The sequence below is a fragment of the Cladophialophora carrionii genome, assembly GCF_000365165.1.
Source record: "Cladophialophora carrionii CBS 160.54 unplaced genomic scaffold supercont1.2, whole genome shotgun sequence".
In the NCBI taxonomy this organism is placed as follows: Eukaryota; Fungi; Ascomycota; class Eurotiomycetes; order Chaetothyriales; family Herpotrichiellaceae; genus Cladophialophora; species Cladophialophora carrionii.
Window position 1 is genome coordinate 3,416,415 of NW_008481827.1, and position 24,694 is coordinate 3,441,108.

A 24,694-nucleotide genomic window follows, 5' to 3' on the forward strand; every position below is an offset into this window, starting at 1 on the left:
AGCACAAGCACACAAGGCTTCGCATCGCGAGCAATAGCGTATTCGTATTCTCGCTAATCCAAAGCCTGGGACTGTGGAAAAATGCTCAAACCGCCGTGATTCATCGTTGCCGGCAGGTTGAAAAGCGGGTTTGAGGTTACAGTAACGTGCGTTACAGCCAGCGGAGGGATTGTTCCCCCGATCCGCACGTGACGCCGAGATCCAGTCTCCCAGCACACCCTGTAACTCTGCACAACGAGGATCGCTATATCTTACACAGAGTTGGTGGCTAGCATGTGGTTCTCGGATTGATAAGCTACTGTGGATCCTTCGGGGGGACCAACTCCGCCAGAAGAAGCGTGCATCTCACAGTATCCAGACCCGCTGATCTCAAACACCTCGTCAGGGCCAACTTCGCGCTGCAGAGCGCTTCAACTTTCGCATATTGACCACAGGATACTGAGTCCTGGCACGGTGGATGGCGTCGGCAACCACTGAGAGCATCATGCTGGCGTGGCCCCGAAATCTGCACCAAGCCCGAAGCCAAACGTTGCTGGGTTGGAGCTTCGACCGCGCCAGTTCTTCCGGGCATCTATCTTTGGGCTTGGGGGTGCTGCTTCAGCGGCGGCATCCGACTGCTTCTTTGTCACAGCCTCGGGTTCTTTATCTGTCACGTCGACAAATGCCGCACCGTTCTTATGGCTTCCCTTCCGCTTCTTGGTATCTGAAGCCTGGGAATCGCTCACATGCGCGTCGTTAGACTCCGTTATGTGGATCGGCTGCTGCGTGGGATCCGGGACTCTCCGACTGAAGAGCCCCGCGACGCGCATCGGCGACTGCGTCGGGTCGTCGATGGTATTGCTTGAGAAGCACATGGTCAATCAAGGAACGTGCCAGAGAGCGACAGGGTATGGCTGGACGATGTTTGAGGCTTCCGACGAGGTAAAAGTCGATGAAACAGCTGTAGAGGGAACGCGATCTCGTTAACATTCACATTGTTAGCTCATCAGGCGTGCGACAGACGAGGGATAAGGCTGTTGGAAATGAGTGTGCCCTCCTGCTGTAGGGGTCACTGGTAAGTAGCACGACTCTGTAAATAGCACACCCGAATACGAGGCTACTTTAGCGGCAGATGATGACGATCAAGAGGAATGCGGGGGTGAGTCATGTGCTTGAAACTTATGAGCAGCAAGGCATCCTACGGTCTCGAAGACAACCAGTTGGGTGCCAGTTAAAGATAGAAATGAACGGGCGATTTGGGTGATACGATTGAGGCAACGATGAGGAACACGTGAATGGCTCTGGAAAGGCGGGAGCCCTTGACCTTGACCCCTCTGTGACTCCATTCACACTTCAGTGACTTCGCCCTCACTTCACCGTTACTACCTATTCATATACTTCGTATTTACCTTGGGAGATCAATGAGATCATTTTTACCCATGCTTGCCTTTCTACCTTGTTGCTTTGCCGACACGGCCCGCCCTTGTGCCGTGTGCTCAAGATGCCGGTCGCTGTTGAACCATTACTGTGGTGATCGCTACCAACTGCTAACTAGATCAGGAGCCGGCGAATAGCGGTCACGCAATATAGAGAACCGAGTGTGCTGCTTACCGAGGTCTTCCCTGGAGAAGCCGACAGAACCCCCTTCCAAGCTCTGCACCAAATCGGATGGCTGTCTCCCTCTTGCACCGAGATGCGCAAGTGAGCCAGCAAGCTCGCCATGATAACCTCGGGTAAGCTCGCTGGCCTCCAAAGACCTAGCATCTATTGGGGTCTTGTCGCAGCATGGCTACTTGGCGCAAGCCAGTCTCTGGAATCTCTCGGATGTCTTCCAGATACTCCGTCCATGTCAATGTTAGCAAGCGTTCCGCGAGTCTGTTGTCCTTTTTATCACTGTGAAGCATGGATCCTCCATGCATGACAAGTCCGTTCTGCCCACTGGGGCCGGACGAGAGCATCACGATACCGATGCTGATGACCAAGTACAACCCGGATAGCGTGCCGGCAGACAAACTTGTCCATGTCGATACTATTGCGAACAAGAGCCTCACGTATGGCGGTCTTCGTGAGGAAGCCGCCAGGTGTGCGTGGGGGTTGAAGCATAACCTGGGCATGAAAGAACAGGACAGGCTGCTCGTCCTCGTCCCGAACTCGGTAAGCTTGCGACGTCGAGTAGAAGCCTGTGCTCATGTACCTGCCCACTTGCAGACCGACTTTGTCATTCTGGCTCATGCGACACTCTGGCTGGGGGCTGTCTTTTCGTAGGTATGTCCACCACGTCGGGAGGAGAGGAGAATCCTGATCAGCGCCTGTGGCGCAAATAGACCTCTCAATCCGGCGTCGCTAGCCAAAGATATCGCTCACGCCCTTTCACTGGTTCGTCCCAGCCATGTTGCAATCTATCCCAGCAAGCTGGAGGCTCTCAATACAGCACTCCAGCAGCTCGACTGGGAGGCAACAGCGCGCCCAAAAATCTTCACGGTCCTTGACAGATCTGCAGGTCTTGCTCTCGTAGGCACAGATTCCCAATCCCGACCCGGTGTTGAGACTAATGGACTCAAGTTCCCTGACGACATCGCAGGCCAAACGGCTGAAGACCGGCTCCCAATTTTTGAGCTTGCGGGCAGGAGCGCCAAAAGCCTGACAGCTATGATTGTGTTCTCGTCCGGGACGACCGGAATGATAAAGGGCGTCCAGTTGTCACATTACAACATTGTATCAAATTTGATACAGACGCGCATATCGATGCCCTCCCTGTCAAATCACGCCTCTCGGGAAGTTTTCTTTCCTCCTTGTAAGCTGAACCTGCCTGATATAGCGTTCACCCGCCTGGTTCTAACAAGGCTTACACAGACTGTCATGTCTATGGACTTGGCGTCGTGGTGCTTTGCGGCATGTGGTTTGGGTCATTTACTTGTGCCATCCCGGCATTCGACTTGGACCTCTACTGCCGCAAAATGGCTGAACACAAAGCAACCTGGGCCCACATAGTACCTCCTGTCGCCATTGCACTGGCCAGCTCGAACGTAGCCGCCCAGTACGACCTGTCATCACTGAAGCTCATTCTCATTTCCGCCGCCCCGACAAAAAGAGATCTGCAGATGAAGTTGAAGGCGAGGTTTGGATCAGACACGAAGATCATACAAGGTGGGTAGGCAGTCAGCTGCCCACTACCATATCCAGCTGACCCCGACAGGATACGGCATGTCAGAATGCAGCCCGACGGTACTCCTGCAGAGTCCCATGGACGATGAGAACAACATCGGAACCGCCGGAAAGCCGGTGGCCGGAACGTAGGTCTACGCCTCCTTTTTTTCGAATGCTCTGTCCCAGGTGGGACTACTGCTTGTGCTCATGCAATCGTAAACACAGTGAACTCCGACTCGTCGACCCGGTGACGCTCAAAGACGTTGCACCCGGTGAAGAAGGCGAACTTTGGGTGAAAGGCCCGCAGACAATGATGTGAGTCCCACGTACCAGCTCAACAGCCCCCCCGGGTCCTCATAGCGGCGCAGGGGATACTACAAGAACGAAGAGGCCACGCGACAGACATATGTTGGCGACTGGCTCCGGACCGGCGACATCATGCGCGTCGATGAAAATGGCAACTTCTGGGTCACCGACCGGTTGAAAGAGGTATGTATAAACACTGTGCCACTGCTGAAAAAGACACCCAGCTAACGTTAACCGGGCGCACCAGTTGATCAAATACAAAGGGTAAGTACATAGCCTAGCTGCAATCCGCACGCGGTTCCTAATTAATGCCTTTCTAGCTTTCAAGTCCCGCCCTCGGAACTCGAGGACCTTCTCCTCAAACACCCGTCGGTTGTCGACGCGGCCGTCACGTCAATCTACTCGGACGAGCAAGCCACCGAGCTACCGATAGCATACGTGACACTGCCGCCCGCGACACCCGCGGCCCGGAAACAGCAGCTTCTGGATGAAATCCGGACGTGGGCAGATCGACAGGTTGCAGGTTACAAGAAGCTGCGGGGCGGCGTGTTTGAGCTGAGTCCCTTGCCCAAAACGCCGAGTGGGAAGATTTTGAGGAGGGAGCTGCCGTGCAAGAAGAAGGAGGCTGAGGGGAGGAGGGCTGCGAAGCTGTGACACGTCGTGTGAATTTCCAGGATTACGAATTATGTGTATATAGTCCTGGAGAGCATATTGGAGTAAAGAAGCGAGATGAGAGAGACAGATAGAATAGCGGGATGTTCAAGTTTTCAGCGTCGAAGGTTCAAGTATTGAGCGTCCAATGTTCATGTTTTGATTGAGCTTCGATCTTCGATTGTGACTATCTGATTCTAACTCCGGCTCCTGCCCAAGGTTGAACCCCGTGTCTACTTACTGTAGCACTACTGTGCATGCGACTAGATGGGCGAGTCGGCATGACCATCGGCCACAGCTCCGACCCTCATGAAGACGACATCAACTTCCTCGCCTCGCCTGACTTGTAACTTGACGGAAATATCTTCCCCCCCGGCAGCACCCTTGATCTCGGCAGTGTCCCCGAGTCTTCCATTGACATAGACGGCCCAAGTCCCCTGGGGGAGCTGCTTCGCCACCGGCTCACAGGTCACCTGTCGAGAAGGGCACAGACTACGGCCGTCAAAGTCCCACCCCTTGACGGTGAGGACGAGGGCGTGGTTGTCCGCGTCCCAGACGGCGCGAAGGACACCCACGCCGTGCTGCGGCGACGCGAAATCCAAACCGTCCACGTAGGGCGTGCGGGCCAGGTGTTCGCGCGTCCACGGGTGGGCGTACATGGTGCGTTGGCCGTCTTTGACGTTCAGCCGACTGTACGCGATGGCGGCGTTGCCACAGAACGGGGACACGTGGGTCCATTTCACGCCGTCGGCGGCGGCGGCGGCGGCGGCGGCGGCATCTTCGTCCCCGGTGGTGAAGACGAAGGGCGTGTCGTTGCGTGGGTAGTACAGCCCGCCGTTCTCCCATGTCGGGTGGAGTTCCGCGTCGGCATACGCCAGGAGGCCGTCGAGCAGGTCTGTTTGGCCGAGCTCGGAGAGCCATTGCGTGACGTAGCCGAACGAGGGCTTCGTGTAGGGGAAGGGCGGCGCGGGGCCCGATGCGATGTCGGCCTTTGCGAGGGCGATGGCCTGTGACAGCTTTTCTGCGTCGGGGGTCGATGGCGATCGTGCCGCCAGTTGGCGGTAGTGGTTGGCTATGATGGGCGGCTGGAGACGCACACGGCCGTCGATGGTTGTGACGAACCCGGTGATCTGTTTGGGGTAGAGACTCGTTACGAGGTCGTGGTTCCAGGCGTTCATGAAGGTGCCGGCCCTGGGTTGTGCGTCAGGCCGTGCCGGGTCAAGGAGGTCATGTCGAGCTCGTAGATAAAACTTACCATGCCGTCCAGCCAATGTCTTGAGGAGGGACGATGAAATCCTGCTTGACCATCCACATGTCGACGAAGAGGCCGTCCGCGGAGACCATGCCTTTCTTGTCCCACGCGGCTTTGTACTTGGTGAGGATCTCGTCGACTTTGTTGGTGCCGTCTCGAGAGTCGTTGTATCTCATGGCGATGATCTAGCTTGATGTCAGTTCCGTGGTGGAGGTGGTCACTACGCTGGCGGGGAGACGTACCGGGAACTGATTACACACGACAAATACTACGTTTGGCTCACAGCAGACGCCCACCCAGCCGTTTCTCTCCATCTCCCTCGTGATGGCGGCCTGGAGGCTGCGGTTGTCATAGGAAAAGGTTTCGTCGCCCAGGCCATAGAAGAGGGGGTCCCACTTGAACACAATGGACTCGGGCTTCTCGAACTCGTCGTCGTCAAAGAGCATGGCGTAGAGACTCGTCATCAGCAAAAGATGACCGCTGTACATGATGTTCTCCCTCACGACAGGGTCGGCCCATGGCTCCCGCAGTTTCTGCAGACTGGGATCGGTGCGGACGCCACCGAGACTAGTCGCGAACCAGTATGCCCAGACCTCTCGTCGGAGCATCTTGTGAATCAGCTGGCGCAGCAGTGGCTTGAAGATGGAGCGCGCTGCAGGTAAGCGGTGGTAGTGAGCGACTCCCGTGGCATAAGCCATCGTGGCCAGCTGGTACCGGTAGGCATCGAGGAACTCCTGAAGAGGCTCCTGGGCACCCATCTTGCTCCATTCTCCATCAGGCTGGAATGCGAGGTTGTGGAAGTGACGCAGGTGGCCGACTTGGGCGGGAGATAGCTTGGGATACTTAGACAAGTCAAGAGGCAGCGTCTCGGGCGGAGGTTGTGCAGTTGATCGAACCATCTTCGCGGAATGGATCTGTCCACAGACCGCCGGGAAGCGTATGTATCATGTACAGCGTATGGCGTGAAGATGATAGAGGTCTTGGATCGCGCTCCGGTCGGAGGATATGTATACTTACAGTATACTGGGGCACGATGGGTTCAGGCCGCCGACGCGAGCAGGAAAAGAGCTCTGAAGAAGGTCGATCTGCCTTTTCAGGCGACCTGATGGTAATACATAGCCACTGCCTGGGAACCGTCAGTCCCGCCCCGGGCACCACCAGAGCGAGGACGGGCCGTGTAGCGGTTGACTTTCGTCTGCCGTCCGCCTCGAGATGCCTAAGACCAAGAGCTGCAGCATCGTGATCAACGCCGAGGCCACGAAACTTATAGCCGAAGACTCGGAGTCGCTAAGTAGTCGCAGTATGAAGAGAACGGACGGCTATTACGGCGTCTCCAAGTAGACAAGATGTTGATTTGGACCAAGGTGTACTCGTACTGGGGTATACATAGTGAGCCCTGGGAGCCTGATGCGCTCCAATTCACCTGCTTACGGAGGACACACCACTGTACGGAGTACCCCTGTAGATATCTCAGGTGACAGGCACACTGAAGTGATTGGCTGCGTAGATGCATCCCTTGGGCAATCACAAGTCTCCAGCTCGCGTGGCGTAACGTCGATTGGAGGAACATCAGACTGAAATCTTGCTCGTCAGATGCCTTGCTACGTACAGTATCTGACGCTTCTCCGCTGCGACAATCCCGCCGCTGCGCTGTCATAAAGCTGCTTCAAGCAAGAGTGACTGCATCCTCGATGAAAGGTGAGTTTGAGGCCATTAGCCGCACTGAGAGTGGACATCGATGACGGTCTGTTCAAGGCTCGAAAATTCATTTTCAATTCCACTGTGCTCGCCGTCATGCAATTCCCGCAATCATTCTCTTGGACCTGTATCTCATCGCTGAGAGGCACCATCTCTCCCCATTCCCCTTGCTGTCCTTTCTTTCATTACGCCTATGCATATTTCTACTCGTTCTGTTCCTCTTCGATGCTAGCCCGAATCGAGCCAGGAATCCCAGTCCTGTGATACGAGCTACGAGTCCTCCGTAATCTGGGGACCACAACATGAGAATCTCGGCGATCTTAAGGCTCAAGGGTCTGGACCGTCGCCGACGTCATCATCCGCCGCGCGCACCACACGCCCAAACCACCGTCGTCGCCTGCATTTGTTGCTAACCGACGAAAGACATTCAATCTCGAGTTGCAACCACCGCGGACCAGTTCCTCTTACCACCTCGCGACCAACGCAGCGGTGGTACTTCAGGAAATGGTTGTCGGCGATGCGGAAGCTGCACATAGACCACTGAATGCAAACGGGATTGTGCGCCCCGTTCGTCCAGCGCAGCCGAGAACCTCGTCGCTTCCCATCAGTCACGGAGGTCGACAGCATGTCAAACCTCCCCCTGCCGATGGCTACCACACCCACGCCCACGTCTCTCCCCTCCCCGTGGCGGCCGAAGTCGCCCTGGCCGCGCTGGTGACCCTTCCGACACCGATCCTCGTACTCTCCTCTTCGAAGACCGTCCTCCTAGCCAATGCAGCAGTGAGCAGGCTACTAGGAATCGATGAGGAGGATGTCGATGGTGGCGCCACGGACACACTCAGAGGCCAGACACTGTCCCAGTTGGGTATAGACATGGTGTCGGATGGCGTTCCCATCTGGGTCAGTTGGGAAAGATTCCTCGACAACGTAGCGGACAGCCACGACCAGGTGGCTGTTGGACAACCTTTATCAGATATTCGAAGCGAAAAGACATCTCCCACCACCATGGGGGATGGAGACGCGGAGAGGGGTAGGCTGCCTTTCAGGACCGGGGCTCATAAGTCTCAGGATACCGTGGTCGACGTGGTAATCTCTAATCGCCACGATCAAGTGCCTCCACGTCTGCGCCGAAGCCGACAGAACAAGCACGGATCACGTATCCAAGCAACGTGCCGAATGATCATCAGCCTATGGCATCTCGAGGACCAACGATTCTTTACGTTGACATTTACAAGTTCAGCCAGCCCTTCCTCTGACCGTACATCCTCCGCCTCGTCTTTACGAAACGTGTCCTCCCATTCCACGAGATCCTCACAGTCGTCCCAGGGGCAAACGCCGGTATCATCTACCATGGACCCGGATGTCACCTCTCCTGCACCTTTAGATCAGGAAGGAAGCCTTTCGTTTCCTTCAATTGCTCCTCCTCCGAAATGTACTGCTCCGTCCACCTTCACAGATTTCCAGAAGGTTTTAAAGATGAAGAATGCCATGCTGCGCGCCGTTGACATTCCACTGGTCGCTATGTGGAGGGACGAGAGTGTCGTGTTCCCGAATACCGCAGCTCGGAAACTGCTCGAAGTCAACACCGACCCCGTCTCTGAACACTCGTATGATTTTATGTCCAGACTCCGCCCGTGGACTCCGGATTTCTCCAGAGAACTCGGTGAGGCCGCTAACCCCATCGTGGCACTGTGTCGCAACCAGCAAGCTTTTACAAACTGGCAGGTAGGGTTACTGAACGAAAAGACTGGGAAAAGGTCCAATTTCGAGGTAAGCGGGCATCCTGTCTACGACGAGCGGTCCGGAGATTTCTTGGCTGGCATGGTCGCGTTCAAAGATATTACCGAATACACAGAACAGCTTGCCCATCAAACTGCAGAAAACGAGGAGCAGTTTCGCTTGATCTGTGACATGATGCCGCAAATGATATTCACCACAACACCCGAGGGCCTCGTTACCTACTGGTCGCAACGATGGTACGATTATACTGGCCTCAGCGCGACAGATTCCTTGGGCCTCGGATGGCAATTGCCGTTCCATGTGGAAGACATGCCGGACACAACCCGTAGGTGGCAACATGCGCTGGCTACCGGAGAGGAGTACACCACTGAATACCGTTGCAAGAGGGTTGACGGCCAATGGAGGTGGATGCTGGGGAGAGCTTTGCCTATGCGAGATCACAAGACCGGCAACATCCTCAAGTGGTTTGGCACCTGCACAGATATCCAAGATATTGTGGATGCCAAAGTCAGCGGTCAGAGAGCTCGACAGCAATTGCTGGACGTGCTGAAACACTCGCAGATGACCATGTGGATCATTGATCGAGAACGGACGGTGACGTTCTATGAAGGAGATTTCATCATGGGCGACCCTGTTCATGACAGAATCATTGGTTCGCAGGTTCTTGACGTGGTGGGAGACTACCTTGCGCCGCAGGACATCGTCAAGTTCGAAGAGGCCCTTGCCCGGCTGATGTCAGGCCTGTCTGACCTGGAGATCCTTGAGAACGAAGCTAATGCCCGATGGTTCCGCTCCACAATGGTGCCTATGAAAGGCAAGACGGGCCCTAAGGGGGTGGAAGATGAGAACTACATCGCTGGAGTCATTGTGATCGTATCCGACGTCACTGGGTTGCGGCGCAAAGAGCAGGAAAATATCAAGCTGCTCGCTAACGAGGCTGCAGCAAAAGAGGCCAGCAAGATGAAGAGTAGTTTTCTTGCCAATATGTCCCATGAAATCCGGACACCAATTGCTGGCGTCTTGGGCATGAGCGAGTTGCTGATGGACACGAACCTCGATGCCGAACAGAGCGAGTTTGCGCAGAACATCCAGAGGTCGGCCAATTCTCTTCTGACCGTCATCAACGACATTCTGGACTTTTCCAAGATCGAATCCGGCCGGCTGGACATTGAAGAAGTGCAATTCAGTCTGGGGGTGGTTCTCCGGGATGTCGCAAAGATGCTCTCGTTCGCAGCCCAGCGGAAAGGGCTGCAGTTCAGCAGCGATATTCAACTTGGACCTTCTGAAGACCTCATCTTGCTCGGCGACCCCGGACGCATTCGGCAAATCTTGGTCAATCTCCTGACAAACAGTATCAAATTCACGTCGGAAGGATACGTCAGACTGAGGGCGGACATCCTTAGTCAGACCTCTGACACGGTGACGGTGGAGTTCTGTGTGGAGGACAGCGGTATTGGGATCGAGGAAGAGGTCAAGAAGAGGTTGTTCCGACCCTTCAGTCAAGCCGACTCGAGCACTGCTAGACGGTTTGGTGGTACCGGCCTTGGATTGACGATAAGCAAAAACCTCGTCGATCTGATGCACGGGACTATTCGCCTCGAGTCCAAACTCGATGCCGGTACCAGAGCTACGTTCACAATCCCTCTGAAAATGCCCGAATATCCAGTGGGTTCTCCAACGGCATTCCTCGAGGTCGGCAGCATGCCTGACCGCCTCCAATCCGACCTGTCTATGTCAATACCAGATTCCCCAAGGCCTGAGAGTCGAAGATTTGAAAGGGGAGCTTCGCCACTTCAGTCGGTAGCAGACACAAATGCGAATGACATTCGCCGTGTAGGTGTTTCATCGCAGCCAGCAACGCAGAGCATGGAACCGGAACTTCCCAGAGACCAGATCCATGTTCTGGTCGTTGAAGGTAGATATGTACTACAGAATCTAGGATGAGGCAGTGCTAACTTCCGCCAGACAATCCTGTCAATCAGCAAATTGCGTTGCGATTCATCCAAGCTCTAAAGTTTTCGGTGAAGGCCGTGTGGAACGGCAAGGAGGCGTTGGAATACCTTCTGAAAGCAACCTCTCCAGACCTGTCACCAGAACAGGCCAAGGAATATCCCGTCCCATCGCTGATACTCATGGATGTGCAAATGCCAGTTCTGGATGGTTATCATGCTACGCATATGTTGCGACATCATGCTCCATTCAAGGACATCCAGGCCATTCCACACATTCCTATTGTGGCAATGACGGCCTCGGCAATCCAGGGAGATCGTGAGAAATGTGAGAAGGCAGGAATGGACGACTACATGGCTAAGCCGGTGAAGCGATCCCTTCTGGAGAAGACGATCCTGAAGTGGGTGTCACGGGGGCGCACCATTCAAGAGCGGCAGAAGTTGTCGGTGAATGGCACAGATTCCAAGAAGCCAAACCTGGGAAGGGCTTGCACCGATCATTCGTCAATCTGCGCACGAAACGACGCGATTGCCAGCGAGTTTTGTGCCCGTAATGGCAGCCACGACACGCAGGCGGACGCGGACGAGCTTAACGCACCATTGCCATCAGGAGAGTCAGAGGATGTTGCCGGGCGAGCGGTGGCACGCCGATCGGGTATTTCCAGGGCTCTCCTCGAGTCTGAGATTCCTGGTGGTGAGACAGAGGCGGATCGCGCAGCGAGACGTGCCGCGGCCGAGGATCAAGCTCGAGCGTTACGAGACGCAAAGTTGCTCTCAGCAACAGATATGGCTCACGGAAACTCTCACATTACCCCTGTACTGAGAGTCGACAATGACTATGCACCTGATCTCCAGGCGCCCGATAGACAGGCGAGCGAATCCACGGCTGGTGCTTCCCCTATGGCGTTGACGGAAGAGAACGTGTTGCTACTCAATGCCACACAAGACGGTGTTATTCCACCAACAGGGACGTCTTCCCCCGGCCCTGAATCACAGGGATATACTTATCCCCTGTTGGACATACCCGGCCCGCCGCCCGAGGGCACTCTCTCTGCCATCGACCTGGCGCATATCGATGCCGATGCAGAAGCCTTGGTCTCTTCGATCCTCGAAAAAACACGCGTTCCTGGCAGCTCAACAGGAAGCAGGACGACTTCTGATAGTTTGGAACCAAAGGCGCCTCGCAACCGTCGCGATGTTGGCGGACTTGGACCCGGAAGCCGGCACGTCAGCGATTGGAGCTCGAGTACAGCCCGGCCCGAGAAGTCCCATTGAGAGCAATCAACGGCGAAGGTTTGCAAAAGTTTTGTATTACAGGCATAGAGGATGTGACCACGGCGTTGTAGGTAAATGACCCACACGACACGATTCCCTAGAGGGCCAGGTTACCAGTCAGGTTGGAAACTCAGTAGCCTCGGGAAACAAAGAGAGCGATAGGAGAGACAGATATAGAGGATGCGATGAAAACAATAATGACATCCCTCTTTAAGCACAGTATCTGTATCAGGGGACCGGTTGCGGGGGAAGCATGTGACATGTGAATTGAGAAATACAGTCTGGGCCTAAAAGCGGCAATAAGGACCGTGCCAAAGGGGTGGAAGCGTCAACCAAGTGCGTCATCGGTTACAGAAGAAAGGGCAGGCACTTGCAGGCGCCTAGTGAGCAAGAGGGGCCGCAGTCACTGACCGGTCACCGCTGCCTGACAATGGGTTCATCCATACACAAGATCACACTTGGCTGCTGATTAGGCTGTTGCAAGCGAAGCTGTCGCTAGCTGCAGGCTGCCACGGCATGATCACTTAGCTGCAGGCAGATCTGTGGTCCCGCGCCCAGCAAGAGTGATCAAGTAGTGAAGCGTCATGCTGTAACGGGCCGCTGCTCTTTACATCGCAACCAGGCTTCAGGCTGCATGCCTTGTGAAACCCAGCCTCATCTTCAAGTGAAAACAAAGCCGCAAAAGGACTGCCTACCATACGATGCCTCTTTCTGCCATCGCTTCGCCGACATTGACTTCTATTCCGTGTCTTGTTCATGAGCCACAACTCCAGCCTACCCAACGTCTGCTGCATGCCAGCTCACTTTCACGCCCACCATGTCCAATCAGACCATCTTGAGGATTTCAAGAGTAAGAGACTGTCGCCGGCAGGCTGCCCGGAGAGCTGCTAACGCGAGGCAGGAGATCACGCAGATCCAGCAAGGCAGTGACTTGTGTAAGTTCAACCCCAGGGCAGAGTATACGGGCATGCAACTGACTGTGCCCCCGCAGCCATCGCCGTCGCATGCCAGGAGAAAGACGTACGCCATGTCCGAGCCCTGATCATCGGTCCTCACGGGTCACCGTACGAGTACGGCTTCTTCGAATTCAGCGTCAACTTCGGCTCGGAATACCCCAGTAAACCTCCCAAAGTCGAGGCCAAAACCACGAATGGAGGACGCACACGGTTCAACCCCAATATCTATGCTGGTGGGAAGGTCTGCTTGTCGATCTTAGGAACGTGGCACGGCGAGAGGCCGGGTGAAGAGTGGTCTTCCGCACAAGGGCTAGAGTCGATCTTGTGGTCCATCCAGAGTCTGATGTCCAACAACCCGTACGAGAACGAGCCTGGGTATGAGAATGCCAAAGGAACGGAGGACAAGAAAATGAACGATTTATATTGTGCAAAGGTATGCATCTCTTCGGCGAAGACCGAGGAGCCCGGGTTGACTGGTAGTAGATCCGTCATGAGACGCTTCGTATTGCGGTCATTCAAAAGCTCGAAGAGGCGCTAGGGATCCAGCCTGACGGCTCAGTGGCCCTTCCCGCGGCCTCGCTACGGTGGTCTTCAGACGAGGACGACGAGGAACAAAGCCCAGGTCTTCTTGAGACGCAGCCGAAGCTGAAATTCGCGCCCTTCAAGGACCTCTTCAAACGGAGATTTATGTGGTACTTCGAACACTACATGTCGACGATCGAGCAGTATAGTTCCAAGAACAAGGATGGCACCGACTTCACCAAGATGCCTTTCGAAGGCGGCGGCAACACCATGGATGGCAAGTTCAAGTACGCCGAGCTGGGCAAGCGGCTGGTGAGGATAAAGGAAGTCATCCGCGACGAGACCAACAACTGGGCTGTTGAGGGACTCGCCATGAAGAACAGGGAATCTTCAAAGGCGGCAACCATTCAACGACAGTTTGAACAGCTGGCAGACTATTTGCAGCGGAAAAATCTACACAACGTCAATGTCGAACTGGACAAGTGCAACCCTTTCGTCTGGATCCTGACCTACTTGGGCAGGCCCGGTACACACTTGGATGGCGGAATCTTCAAGGTCAGAATTTCGATAAGTCCCCGATTTCCCGACGAGCAGCCTCGAGTGCGAGTGGAGACGGCGATATATCATCACAGGGTGTCGAAGGATGGTGTGCTGTGCTATTTCCCAAAGGAATCCGACATGCTGAGGAATCACGTCGAGTGCATTGTTGAGGCGCTGGAGGAGGAGTCGCCTCCGTACGACCCGAGAACGATTGTGCACCCGGAGGCGACCAAGTTGCTGTGGGGGAGTGAGGGGGACAAGAAGAGGTACTATCGTCAATTGAGGAGGTCAGCGCAGAGGACGACGGAGGATGGGATGGAGACATGAGCAGGGTGCGGGAGCAGTGATACAGCACATCATGCTGGAAGGCTACTCTAAGCCCACGCGTGATCGTCATCTGGACGAGCAGCACCTATGCGATATGCAAGCATCATTACTTTGGACTGGGAGCGTGAAAGCGTGACAGGAAGCAGTCTTCCGGAGTCAAGGTTAGCAAACATGGAGTTGAGGGACCACGTGACTAAGCACATGGGGGATTAGCTAAGCCTGCAGCACGCCACGAGGAACACCATGATCCGATTTGGCGGGCTCCACTTTTCCAGGAACCAGTTACGCCGTCGCTATGTGCAACCAATCGCATCGACTTTGGCACTCCACTTTTCTGCTTCCCCAAATTCCCTGCGTCGACCTCATTAATTTGTACAGCCAGATCTGACCGCCCTCTGGACACTGCAGCCTGAACGACCGTCTCCCGCCAGAATGGAGCGCAAAAAGTACCCCGGAGAGGTCGACATGACTCCGCGATCGTACGGCACGGTGCTTGTCGTTGGAGGCTGTGGCTTTGTCGGGTCACGGCTGGTAGACCAGCTGCTCAACTTTCCCTCCGAGGACGCTGGGACGGCTGTGACCAAGGGCCACGCCCAGCAGACGCCTTCTTCTCTATCAGCGGCGGCAAAAGCACCTCCTTATCCTCCACTCGCACCTCCCTCCGCTCCCATCCCGACACCCAACCCCGAAAAATACCAGTCGACGACCCTCCTCCCCGCGTCCTTCCCGTCCCTTCGCTCTCGCTACCCGCCCACCAACCTCTCCAAGACGCAGGTCCACGTGCTCGATCTAAGATGTACCCAACATGTCTTCCCCGGCGCGACATACCATTCGGCAGACATCACAAACCCGGCGGCTATCCTTGACGTCTTCAGAAAGGTCAGGCCCGACGTAGTCATCAACACGGCTTCCCCGTCGTGGGAGGCACCTTCAGACATCCTGCGGAAGGTGAACATTGAAGGGACGCGCATTTTGGTCGAAGTGGCAGGCGGGAAGAAGCACGGCGACTGGGGTGGCCACGTCAAGACCTTCATCCACACATCTAGCGCCAGTGTCGTCCACGATGGCGACTCGGACCTCATCAACGCAAATGAGTTGTACCCTTATGTCTGCCCCAACCCCCGAGAATACTACTCCGAGACCAAAGTCTTCGCCGAGAAGCTCGTGCTCGAGGCGAACGCGAACGAGGAATACTCGGACGGTGGGAGAATGCTGACCTGCGCGGTCCGGCCTGCCGGGGTCGTGGGCGAGGGTGACCGCGGCGGCTTCTCCGGCGGCATTCTGAGAACAGCCAGCGTGGCGCCTTCGTGGCAACTGCACATCCAGCTCGGCGACAACGCCAATCTCTTCGACAACACGTACGTTCACAACGTGTGCTTCGGCCTCTTGTGCGCGACATCCGCCCTCCTCGAAACGTACGAACGCCGACAAAAAGGCATGGGTGGCGTGCTGGACTTTGAGAAAGTCGACGGCGAGGCCTTCAACGTGACGAACAACTCGCCCGCCTATTTCTGGGACTCGTCCCACTACCTGTACTCGCGCTACGGGCGGGACCTGGACCGTTCGCGCATGACCGTGCTCCCCACGTGGTTTGCGTATTATATCGGCGCCGCGGCCGAGGTGTTCAACTGGATGACGGGGCGCAAGGGCAAGTTTAACCGGCAGACCTTGAAGTACGCGACCATCAATCGGTACTATAATTGTGAGAAATTGATGGAGAGGACCGGGTATGTGCCCATCGTGCCGCTGGACGAGGGGTTCGCGCGCAGTGTCAAGTGGTTCAAGGAGGACGAGGAACGGCAGATGAGAGAAAAGGGCGGGTGGGAGAAGGAGAGGTAGGAGGAGGAGGAGGAGGCGGCGGCGGCGGTAGAGGTATTATCTTTAGTGTAATGTCAATCAATCACGGTAATGTCTAGGTACAGACCTACCTATAATCGCGCGATGGACAAGTGACGCTCCAGGTACTGTAATGTAACCAAATCGAGTCTCTTCGTCATCTTCTCAGCTCACACTTCAAGCATGTCCTCCTTCAACAGCGTGTTACTCAAAAGCAAGCACGCCACTACTGCGGTACATAATACTGTTAATCGAGTCTCTTCGTCATCTTCTCACTTCACCCCTCAAGAATCTGTTATACAAGCCTGTTGCAAAATAGTGCTCCGTACGACGCAGGGACCGATCTCTACGGTCTGAATAAAGTCCTAGTGAACTGGGGTGAGGCTTCATTGCCAACGGGGGCGTGCCTCTCTGTGGCGGCATGCTCTGCTCTTCTCACACTCAACCACCCTACGTTTCAAAGGAGTGACACGATGCCTGTGGTTGAGTAGAGTGTACTGACTGTCTGTGTATGTCCTCTCTATGAACTATCGAAGGCAACGACAAAACAAAAAGGAAAGGAGCACAGCCTTGCGCTAAACCTCCGCCAATCAGAATGCTCCGTTGCTTCGCAAAATATTGTTTCGAGAAACGGCAGCCTTGCCAACTATAACCTCATCAGCCCCAGTAGACTAGATGCGAGACTCTTAACTCCCGACACTCTCTCAGGATCTCATTGTAACTAGTACTGTAGTCGTCAACGTGAATCGCTCGCTGGGTAAATTAGCTGGAGGCCGAGAGACCGAGGGCGAGGGCGAGGGCGACTCGTACATCCATCGCCAAGCGAAGTGTGTATACTCCGTATACACGTCTAGATCGTCACTTCGCTGTTCGATACCGACGCGGCTGCTACCTACCGTACACTCTCTAAGCCACTATCAGCCGACTTCGCCGAGTCACTCACCAAGTACGACATTGGTGGTACAGATACCGTGAAGACGTGCTCGCCTCGTCTCGTCTCGTCGCGGTACCAGCTCTACAGTATACGGCCAATATTGCCTTTGGCAGCGAATTTTGCCAACAGCGGTACTATAATTGAGGTACCCTACCTACCTACCTACCTACCTACCTACCTACCTACCTACTATGTACCATGTATGTCATCGCACCCTGATCCGACCCTGCTTCCAACTTCGAAAGGACGCAGGACGCAGGAGCATAACTGAGACCAGGACTAGCTCCTGCACTGTACTCTACGTACTGTATTTATACCGTGCACCGAATGCCCTTCTCGCACCACAGGGCGCCGCGAGTCTAAGACTGGTATACTATTACTGCATATCGCCCTATAATCCATCCCCTATACTCTACCTGCATGCCTATATACGCCGGCGCGTATGTACACATGTACACACACACACACACACACACACACACACACACACACACACACACACACACATCCAACGATTATGCCTCCGCCCGCTCTCCCGCCCGCCCGCCTGGCGTCAGTCCTGGACATCATCCATGGACACCTAGCACGTCATGTTCATGTACGCAATGCGACCCCAGCCCAGAAGACGAGGCCGGAATTCGCACACGTTCTGCCTTTGTCGACATGCACAGTGCAAGGCCATGGACTCGCTGCGGGAGATGACGCCGGTCGGTGGTGGGCGTGTACAGTACCTGGACGAGGCTGATGCGTTTCGAGGTCGACTCTAATGTATTCGATGTAACTCGCCACTCGTCACATGTGTTCTAGAAGAACCTGAATCACCAGACGCTGTTGAAGATCAAGGAAAGGGCCAACTCGACCTGAACAAGGGTGAAGGTGCTACATGTGCATGCATGGGGGCCGTAGTCTCGTAGGCTCGAGTACAAAGGTACAGGGTACAGATGCTCGAGTGCTTAGCATGCATACTCTGAAGGCGGATGTCAGCACTGGATCGCATCAGGAGCTTGAATATTACTCCCACTATTGATGAGGTGAGCATATTCGTATGTGAGCACCGCCAACTTCAGCGCACACAGCAGCAGCAGCGGCGGCAGGCGAATATGCGGAAATACCGTTTGAGGGAATAGATTTCATGTCGGATGTCGTCGGGGCTCACTTTCCGGGCAAGGCGATAAACAGATGCACGGATGCACGGATGGATGGACAAGTTGACTGACTGCTTAACCGATTGATTACTGGGATATAGCCCGGTCATACCGTCTCCTTCCCTTGGGTACCAATCTCGTCGCTACCGAGCGGGCTTCTCTGGCTGACGCGTTCGGTCTCTTTCTCGGATCTCAGCGCCGTCCTCTCCTCCTCGGTCAGCAGCTGCACGCCTGCCCCGTCTCTTCCCACATCCTCGAAGACGCCTACGACACCGGCCTCTCGCTCGCTGAACCGATGGTCCCGCCACTTCTGCACGGGGACGCGATCCTGAAAGAACAGCTCCAGCTCCAAGTGGCTGCGGTGGGTCGTCTCGCCGACGCAGAACCAGACATACGCCAACGTGACGCACGTGGTGCCCGCATACACGAAACCCAGCATCGGGCCCAGCCCGCCGTCGTAGTAGATGTACGGGCTCGTAAAGGCGACGACCCACACGGTGTTGAAGAAGGCCACGATGGCCGAACTCATGATCTTGTTGCGGTTGCGCCCGACGGCCATTTCCGAGGCGATGGTGAATGCGAGGGGCCCGTGGCCGAAGTTGAACGCCACGATGATCACGTAGAAAATGACCACGATGGCCGTGCTGTAGCTGGTACGGGTGTAGGGACCGGCGCCCAGACCGCCGATAATGATGTACGCGAGGAGCATCATGACCTTGGTGACGAGCAGGTTGGCGCGGCGGGGGGACCTTGTTCCCCAAGACGACCGACACGCCCACGGCCACGACTTGGAGCGTGTTGGTGATCAGGGAGATGGTGAAGGCCTGTTTGATGCCGATGGATTGCGCAAAGACCACGCCGTACGAGTAGAAGAATTGGATGCCGTTGATTTGCTGAGCCACCATCGCGCCGCACGAGTAGATGAGTTTGCGCCGCTCGATGGGGTCCTTGAGCAGCGATGTCCACGACCCGGCCAACCCCAGACGTGACATCTGCAGAATCTCAAAGCGTCAGTGGGTGGAGGGAGTACGAGTACTGGAGTGATTGACGTTTTCTGCAGGTGATAGGCGTTAGTACGAGCCGGTCAGCTGCAACGCCGCGGACTAGGACGCCACCAAGCGACTAGCTGTGCGCCGGGAGCGGGTGTAACAATGCTAGACAGGGTGACAGGGGATCGTTAGTATGCCCCTGGTGTAGAGCGGGCACAGGAAAACATTCCCCTCGTGCTTTTGCATTCTATGCAATCCAATCGACGAGAAATCCTGACAAGAGCCCATGTGAACAGAGGCCGGAGAGGCGGGGCTGCGCCAGAATGCGTCTGTGAGTCGATTGATGGTTGACAGGAGATTATGAAGTCTTCTCTTGACAGACAGCAAATCTGCAAGTCGGACAGGCTGGCTCCCCGAGTTGAGTCGCCGGGGTCCTGACAGTCAAGAAGAGAGCAAAGGGGGCAGGACCTAGATTCACTGCCCTGGCAAGCCACGAGATGCCGTTGACGACTGTTTTCTTCCTCGCCTGATGAGCATGATCTCTTGGAGGACGCAGGCCTAGTGGCTCACTTAGTTGTGGCATCGCCCCTCTTGATACGGCAATCCGATATACTACAGCGCTGAACGTCAATTCAGCACGAGCTTCACCTTGGTTGCTCGGGAAAGCATCGGGATCGATGCCGGCCCGGTTGTTTGCAGCGGTGGTCACCCCTTGAACCCAGTTCGTGAGGAAAAGAAAAAGCAACTCCGTCCATCTCGGACCCGCCCCCATCGGTGGTCGTGATGCGTGGGGCATCTGGCATCTGCCTCCTCCAACTGGTGATTCTCCGACTCGAACCTGGCCGGCAAGCCGGGCATCTCCCCTGTGAACTGCATGACTGCTGTCAAGACGCTCTAGACCTGCACGTGGCTCGAGATCTCATTACCCGTGCCTACGATCCATCTTGTGCTGTGGTGTTCCCAATGGGATGCGATTCGCAGTCGCTGAAAATCGTACAAATACCTTTCCCGTGTCGACTTGAAAGCCTCCCAACTCTTAACATTCCATGAAGACGACCAGAGTTGGCCACGCTTGATATTGCCATTATTGTTCGAAGACGGGCAATCTCAACATGCCTCTTATCATCGGGCTGAACAGTGGGTCCTCTTTCGATGGAATCGACGCAGTCCTGTGCAGCATCGAGATTGCAGAAGATGGCCATCCAGGAAGACCCAGATTCGTTGACGGTATCTCGGAGCAGTGGCCCGAAGAGCTTCAACCATTAGTGCTGAAGGCTTTTGCCAATGAATTGTCCATCTTTGACCTGTGCAGGTTGAACTATGCTGCAGGCGCAGCGTATGCAGAACTGACTAGCAAGCTGCTCAAGAAGACCGGATTGAAACCTGAGGAAATTGATGTCGTGGGGTATGACGGACAAACAATATATCAAGAGCCGCCCGACCAGGACAAGAAGAGGGACTTCCTCGTAAGCGGAAACCCAAGTTTGGTTGATCGGTGGACAAAAGGCGGATTCCCTTGTGGTCTCTTCATCGTGGAGTCTGGCGTCGTTGCGGCTTTGACAAATATCACAACCGTAACCCAGTTCCGACCCATTGACCATGCATTAGGAGGTTCCGGAGCCCCTCTCATGCAGTATCTCGACTTTTGCTCGTTCCGGAACGAAGGGCCTGTGGCTACACTGAACATCGGAGGAATCGCGAACCTGCAGCTTGCCGATGCAGACCGGCACAAAATGATGGCTTTTGACACAGGCCCGGGCAACGTGATGATCGACCACGTGATGAAAGTGCGCAAAGGCCAGCCATACGACGCTGGCGGTGGACTCGCGTCCAAAGGACAAGTCATTCCGGAGCTGTTGACCCGCCTGGAGGCACATCAATTCTTCCTCCGGAAACCACCCCGGTCCGCTTGGCGGTTGGACTTTGGAGGTGACCATGCTAATCAAATCCTCGAGGATTACAAGACTGCCTCAACGGAAGACTTGATGGCAACTCTCACGCTGTTCACCGCAAAGTCAATTGAGCTGTCAGTCGTTGACTTCATCCTTCCCCGAGCACCGATCAAGACGGTAATAGCTAGTGGTGGTGGTACGAAGAATGCGACACTCATGGGACATCTTCGCGAGGGGTTAGCACCACAGCGAGTCGAACTCCATGTAAGCGACGAGTTTGGACTCCCTGCACCGTTCAAAGAAGCCATCAAGTTCGCCACACTGGCCTTCGCTTGCAAAAACGGCCTCGCGAACAACATTCCTGCTGCTTGCGGGGCATCATCCTTTGCCGTCCTTGGAAAGCTGAGTCTCGCCCCCAGACTTGCTAAGCATGGCGATTCCGTTCCCGGAAGTGAAGGTCTCTGAGGGCTGCATGCGTACAGGTGAAGCTGACCTGCTACAGGCAGTCGTATCCAGCGCAACGGCGATAAAAACTGTTGGATGGCGGTTTAGATCCGGCATGTTTCGAACCCGTGTTGCGTAACTCGCGTTCCGATGCCTGCTGGACTGTGGCCTTTCTCGCATACTCCGCGGGGTCGGCAGGCACCGTGAGTTAGTTCATTGTATGGGACTTGGTGTCATGGCTGTGGTGACTTTGGTGGCTCGCCACTGAGTATACGGGTGAAGTCGCATAGGTATTTCCTATCAAAGGAGTACGAGGGGTGTGCTTCTGGAAGTTTTTTCGAACGTTTCTGAGCATCACCAATGTCTCTCTGATATTTGCAGGTCTGTTCATTCCCCGTTCGAGCACGGCTTCGGCGCTGTCCAGGAGCTGATCCGCCTCGCAACCTTGTTGAAGTAGGATCGACATGTGAGCCGAACTCTGAACCTGTAATATAATCGCATACGCCGCAATCAGGTGCTGTAGATTGCACCAGTTTTCAAAGCATTCGTGTGGGTTGCGTTGTTGCCTATTTGAATGGAGAAGAACAATCATGATCGCCATTTGCACACAATTATGACAAGACTCATACACCCAGGGATCTAGTCTCGAGCTGTCGGTGCTGGATGATACGACGGCGTTCTCGTATTCTGCGTACAACACGTGGTATAGAATGGGTCGATTGACGAGGAAGACTGCGGCGTAATATCGGAACTTCAGTTCATCCTAAACGCATCAGCAGTCGTGCGCACGAATGCAACGCCCACGCTTACCATCAGATCTGACATAGAGCTCGACGCAAGTATGAAGGCCGGAGGATGTCCGGGAAACCTCATTTCGACTGGGAGAGTCCAATACCAAACGTCCAAGCGACGAGCGATATTAGGAAGGATCCCGGCAACATCCTCTGGTCGGCAATAGGCTCGGTTGACGACATAGAAATGCTCCAATATACTGTTCATGTATCCCCTCAACCTCAGGTGGGCTTGAAGCTCTTGGGGTTGATAGTCGTCTGTGGTTGGCGCAGTTGAATCGTTCTCGAAGAGATGTGGAGGGGTGGTGACTGTATCGTGGGCCAGGGTAACCGCAACGTTAGGCAATCGCTGTGATGGAGTTCCGTCGATTTCGCTCAAGATATCACTAGCCCACAGGTAAGCACGCGATCATGCTGCCAACACAAAGAACCATGCCTTTCCAGAATAAAATATTGGTGTAGACATGCTTCGTATCGAGACTTGGCTGCACTGCAGGCTGTCAACAAGAGTAGCGGGCAAGCCTTCTGGCACACCTACAGATCCTCTTGAGAATTTGGCGAGGCATTGTGGATCAGCGGTTCGAAGCCTTGTAAAAGGCCCAAGGCATGAAACGGCCTGCCATAGAGATATAGCAGGATAATGACGAACAAGAACTTGAAAGGCAGTGCTTGAGGGCTCTGCTGCGCTTGCATTGCCAACGTGTGCTGAAGTACGTGTCGGAAGGATAGATCTGCTTTCTGATTCAAGTTATAATCCGCCCTTATCCCCGCCAGATGTTTTAGAGCAACCGTCTGAAGCAGAAGCTCCTCCGCACATTGTGTGTTGAATGCCAGGGTCAGGTCATGGCCGGGAGATGTCCCGAGGTATCTCCTGAACACGGCGAGGCAAGCTTCGCTGGTCAATCCTCCCTGGGTGAACAGGTGCCGCAGCACGAACGGCAGTCGATGGAGGTTCTCGAACATGGACTCGATCCCTCTGACCACAACGGACATTGGTATCTCGGGGGAGACATGCATGCTAACATCTGGAGCAAACAGGGCATTGTCGCTGTCATCGACCTGGCGGAGAAAGGTCAATGGCGCCAGGTTCAACTTCAGATTGACTCGGAGTTGCGACCAATAATGAAACATTTTGTGCGCGGCAGCATGATGGAAGCCGGGAACCTTTGGCCATGACTTGACGGTTAAATTCTCCGAAGCAGGAGTCGCCACGGTTGAGTCCAGTCGACCTTGATCAAGTGCTTGCACGCGCGTCTCCAGATGCGAGATGCGGGCAAGAACCGATGTGTCGCTGGAGGGACAGGTCAGTCCCAAAGTTCATGGTGATAATCGCGCTCAACAACCTACGTCTCGAGACCGGTTAAAGGAGGTCGATAGACACACCCCAGGCCCATATTTTCACAGTGAGAACAAGCTGGTCGCCTCCCATCACAGCGAGACTTGCGCTTGCGACAGACATCGCATGCTAACTCGGTCTTATTGCGCTTCGGCCTGTTGTTCCGATCGGGAATTGGCTCTGGGGACATGATCCAGGGGTGTTGCCTGTGCGAGACTTCTTCACGCACGGGAAGGGGACGGCTGGTACCACCATGCCTCGGCCAGTTGATTGACGTGGAGTCCCAACCACCTAGCTGCTCAACATATGACCTGATCGACAACGGGTAATATTCACTCCCAGCGTGCGGCTTAGCGGGTCATAAGAGACACCGAGATGCTCGGCGTATGGCTCGGTTTACTCGACGTGTGCGCAATACCTAGTGAAGATTAAAAGATGGAGAATTGCGTGAGCTGAAATTGGGAAGGGCCGTGAGACGGGGAATGCACGCCCGGCAGATTGGCGCAGGGCTTCTGCAGAGGAAACTGTCGACTGAGCATGAGAGGACGGGGCCATGCATGAGCATGAGTGCTTCGTCCTATGGTAGGTGCATGACAGGTGAATGTTGGTCAGTGGAGGGTGAGAGGCGGGCGAGTGGGCGTGAATGGTTCCAGGCCGCACATGCAAATGTGTTAGACGCTTGGAGTTGTGGCTGCATGCTGTGCCGTAGCTAGCTCCAACTACGGCGAGGCACTGAAGCCTGCGTGGTTGACGTCGCCTCAGCTCATTCACCTGCGCCTGACGAGCCGATCACGAATTCCATGCCTCATACGAGTAGCGCCTCACCTCGTCCGGCCTGCAACTGTGATGCCTGTCCAGCCCCTACGCCAGTGTGGTGTTTTCCAAAAGCACTGCATATCATTTCCTACACGGGGAGTCCCAAGTCACGAGCGCTTCAAGCAAGCAGCCTTGATTCCATGCATTAATGAACCTCCCCGACTTGGCG

The 24,694-nt window shown here is 55.1% G+C and overlaps 9 protein-coding genes across 9 annotated transcripts; 5 read left to right on the plus strand and 4 right to left on the minus strand.

The window, feature by feature from the left end:
- Positions 1–482: 482 nt before the first annotated feature.
- On the minus strand, positions 483–854 carry G647_03298 (uncharacterized protein; the record flags this gene model as incomplete). Its single annotated transcript, XM_008727644.1, has 1 exon — positions 483–854. One exon carries the CDS (start codon positions 852–854, stop codon positions 483–485), a length of 372 nt encoding a protein of 123 aa, XP_008725866.1.
- Positions 855–1,896: 1,042 nt separating this feature from the next.
- G647_03299 (uncharacterized protein) lies at positions 1,897–4,086 on the plus strand (the record flags this gene model as incomplete). Its single annotated transcript, XM_008727645.1, has 10 exons — positions 1,897–2,133; positions 2,188–2,240; positions 2,304–2,490; positions 2,542–2,773; positions 2,833–3,126; positions 3,176–3,272; positions 3,352–3,441; positions 3,495–3,615; positions 3,680–3,696; positions 3,753–4,086. The coding sequence occupies 10 exons, from the start codon at positions 1,897–1,899 to the stop codon at positions 4,084–4,086; spliced, it is 1,662 nt and encodes a 553-aa protein (XP_008725867.1).
- A 260-nt stretch (positions 4,087–4,346) lies between these two features.
- On the minus strand, positions 4,347–6,234 carry G647_03300 (uncharacterized protein; the record flags this gene model as incomplete). Its single annotated transcript, XM_008727646.1, has 3 exons — positions 4,347–5,274; positions 5,339–5,520; positions 5,578–6,234. The coding sequence occupies 3 exons, from the start codon at positions 6,232–6,234 to the stop codon at positions 4,347–4,349; spliced, it is 1,767 nt and encodes a 588-aa protein (XP_008725868.1).
- Positions 6,235–7,537: 1,303 nt separating this feature from the next.
- On the plus strand, positions 7,538–11,997 carry G647_03301 (uncharacterized protein; the record flags this gene model as incomplete). Its single annotated transcript, XM_008727647.1, has 2 exons — positions 7,538–10,688; positions 10,739–11,997. The coding sequence occupies 2 exons, from the start codon at positions 7,538–7,540 to the stop codon at positions 11,995–11,997; spliced, it is 4,410 nt and encodes a 1,469-aa protein (XP_008725869.1).
- Positions 11,998–12,814: 817 nt separating this feature from the next.
- Positions 12,815–14,342, plus strand: G647_03302 (uncharacterized protein; the record flags this gene model as incomplete). Its single annotated transcript, XM_008727648.1, has 4 exons — positions 12,815–12,847; positions 12,899–12,932; positions 12,989–13,386; positions 13,437–14,342. 4 exons carry the CDS (start codon positions 12,815–12,817, stop codon positions 14,340–14,342), a joined length of 1,371 nt encoding a protein of 456 aa, XP_008725870.1.
- A 432-nt stretch (positions 14,343–14,774) lies between these two features.
- On the plus strand, positions 14,775–16,181 carry G647_03303 (uncharacterized protein; the record flags this gene model as incomplete). Its single annotated transcript, XM_008727649.1, has 1 exon — positions 14,775–16,181. The coding sequence occupies one exon, from the start codon at positions 14,775–14,777 to the stop codon at positions 16,179–16,181; it is 1,407 nt and encodes a 468-aa protein (XP_008725871.1).
- A 2,182-nt stretch (positions 16,182–18,363) lies between these two features.
- On the minus strand, positions 18,364–19,249 carry G647_03304 (uncharacterized protein; the record flags this gene model as incomplete). The annotated part of the gene is made up of 2 exons (XM_008727650.1): positions 18,364–19,006; positions 19,029–19,249. 2 exons carry the CDS (start codon positions 19,247–19,249, stop codon positions 18,364–18,366), a joined length of 864 nt encoding a protein of 287 aa, XP_008725872.1.
- A 1,109-nt stretch (positions 19,250–20,358) lies between these two features.
- G647_03305 (uncharacterized protein) lies at positions 20,359–21,603 on the plus strand (the record flags this gene model as incomplete). The annotated part of the gene is made up of 1 exon (XM_008727651.1): positions 20,359–21,603. One exon carries the CDS (start codon positions 20,359–20,361, stop codon positions 21,601–21,603), a length of 1,245 nt encoding a protein of 414 aa, XP_008725873.1.
- A 1,304-nt stretch (positions 21,604–22,907) lies between these two features.
- G647_03306 (uncharacterized protein) lies at positions 22,908–23,504 on the minus strand (the record flags this gene model as incomplete). Its single annotated transcript, XM_008727652.1, has 1 exon — positions 22,908–23,504. The coding sequence occupies one exon, from the start codon at positions 23,502–23,504 to the stop codon at positions 22,908–22,910; it is 597 nt and encodes a 198-aa protein (XP_008725874.1).
- Positions 23,505–24,694: the final 1,190 nt, after the last annotated feature.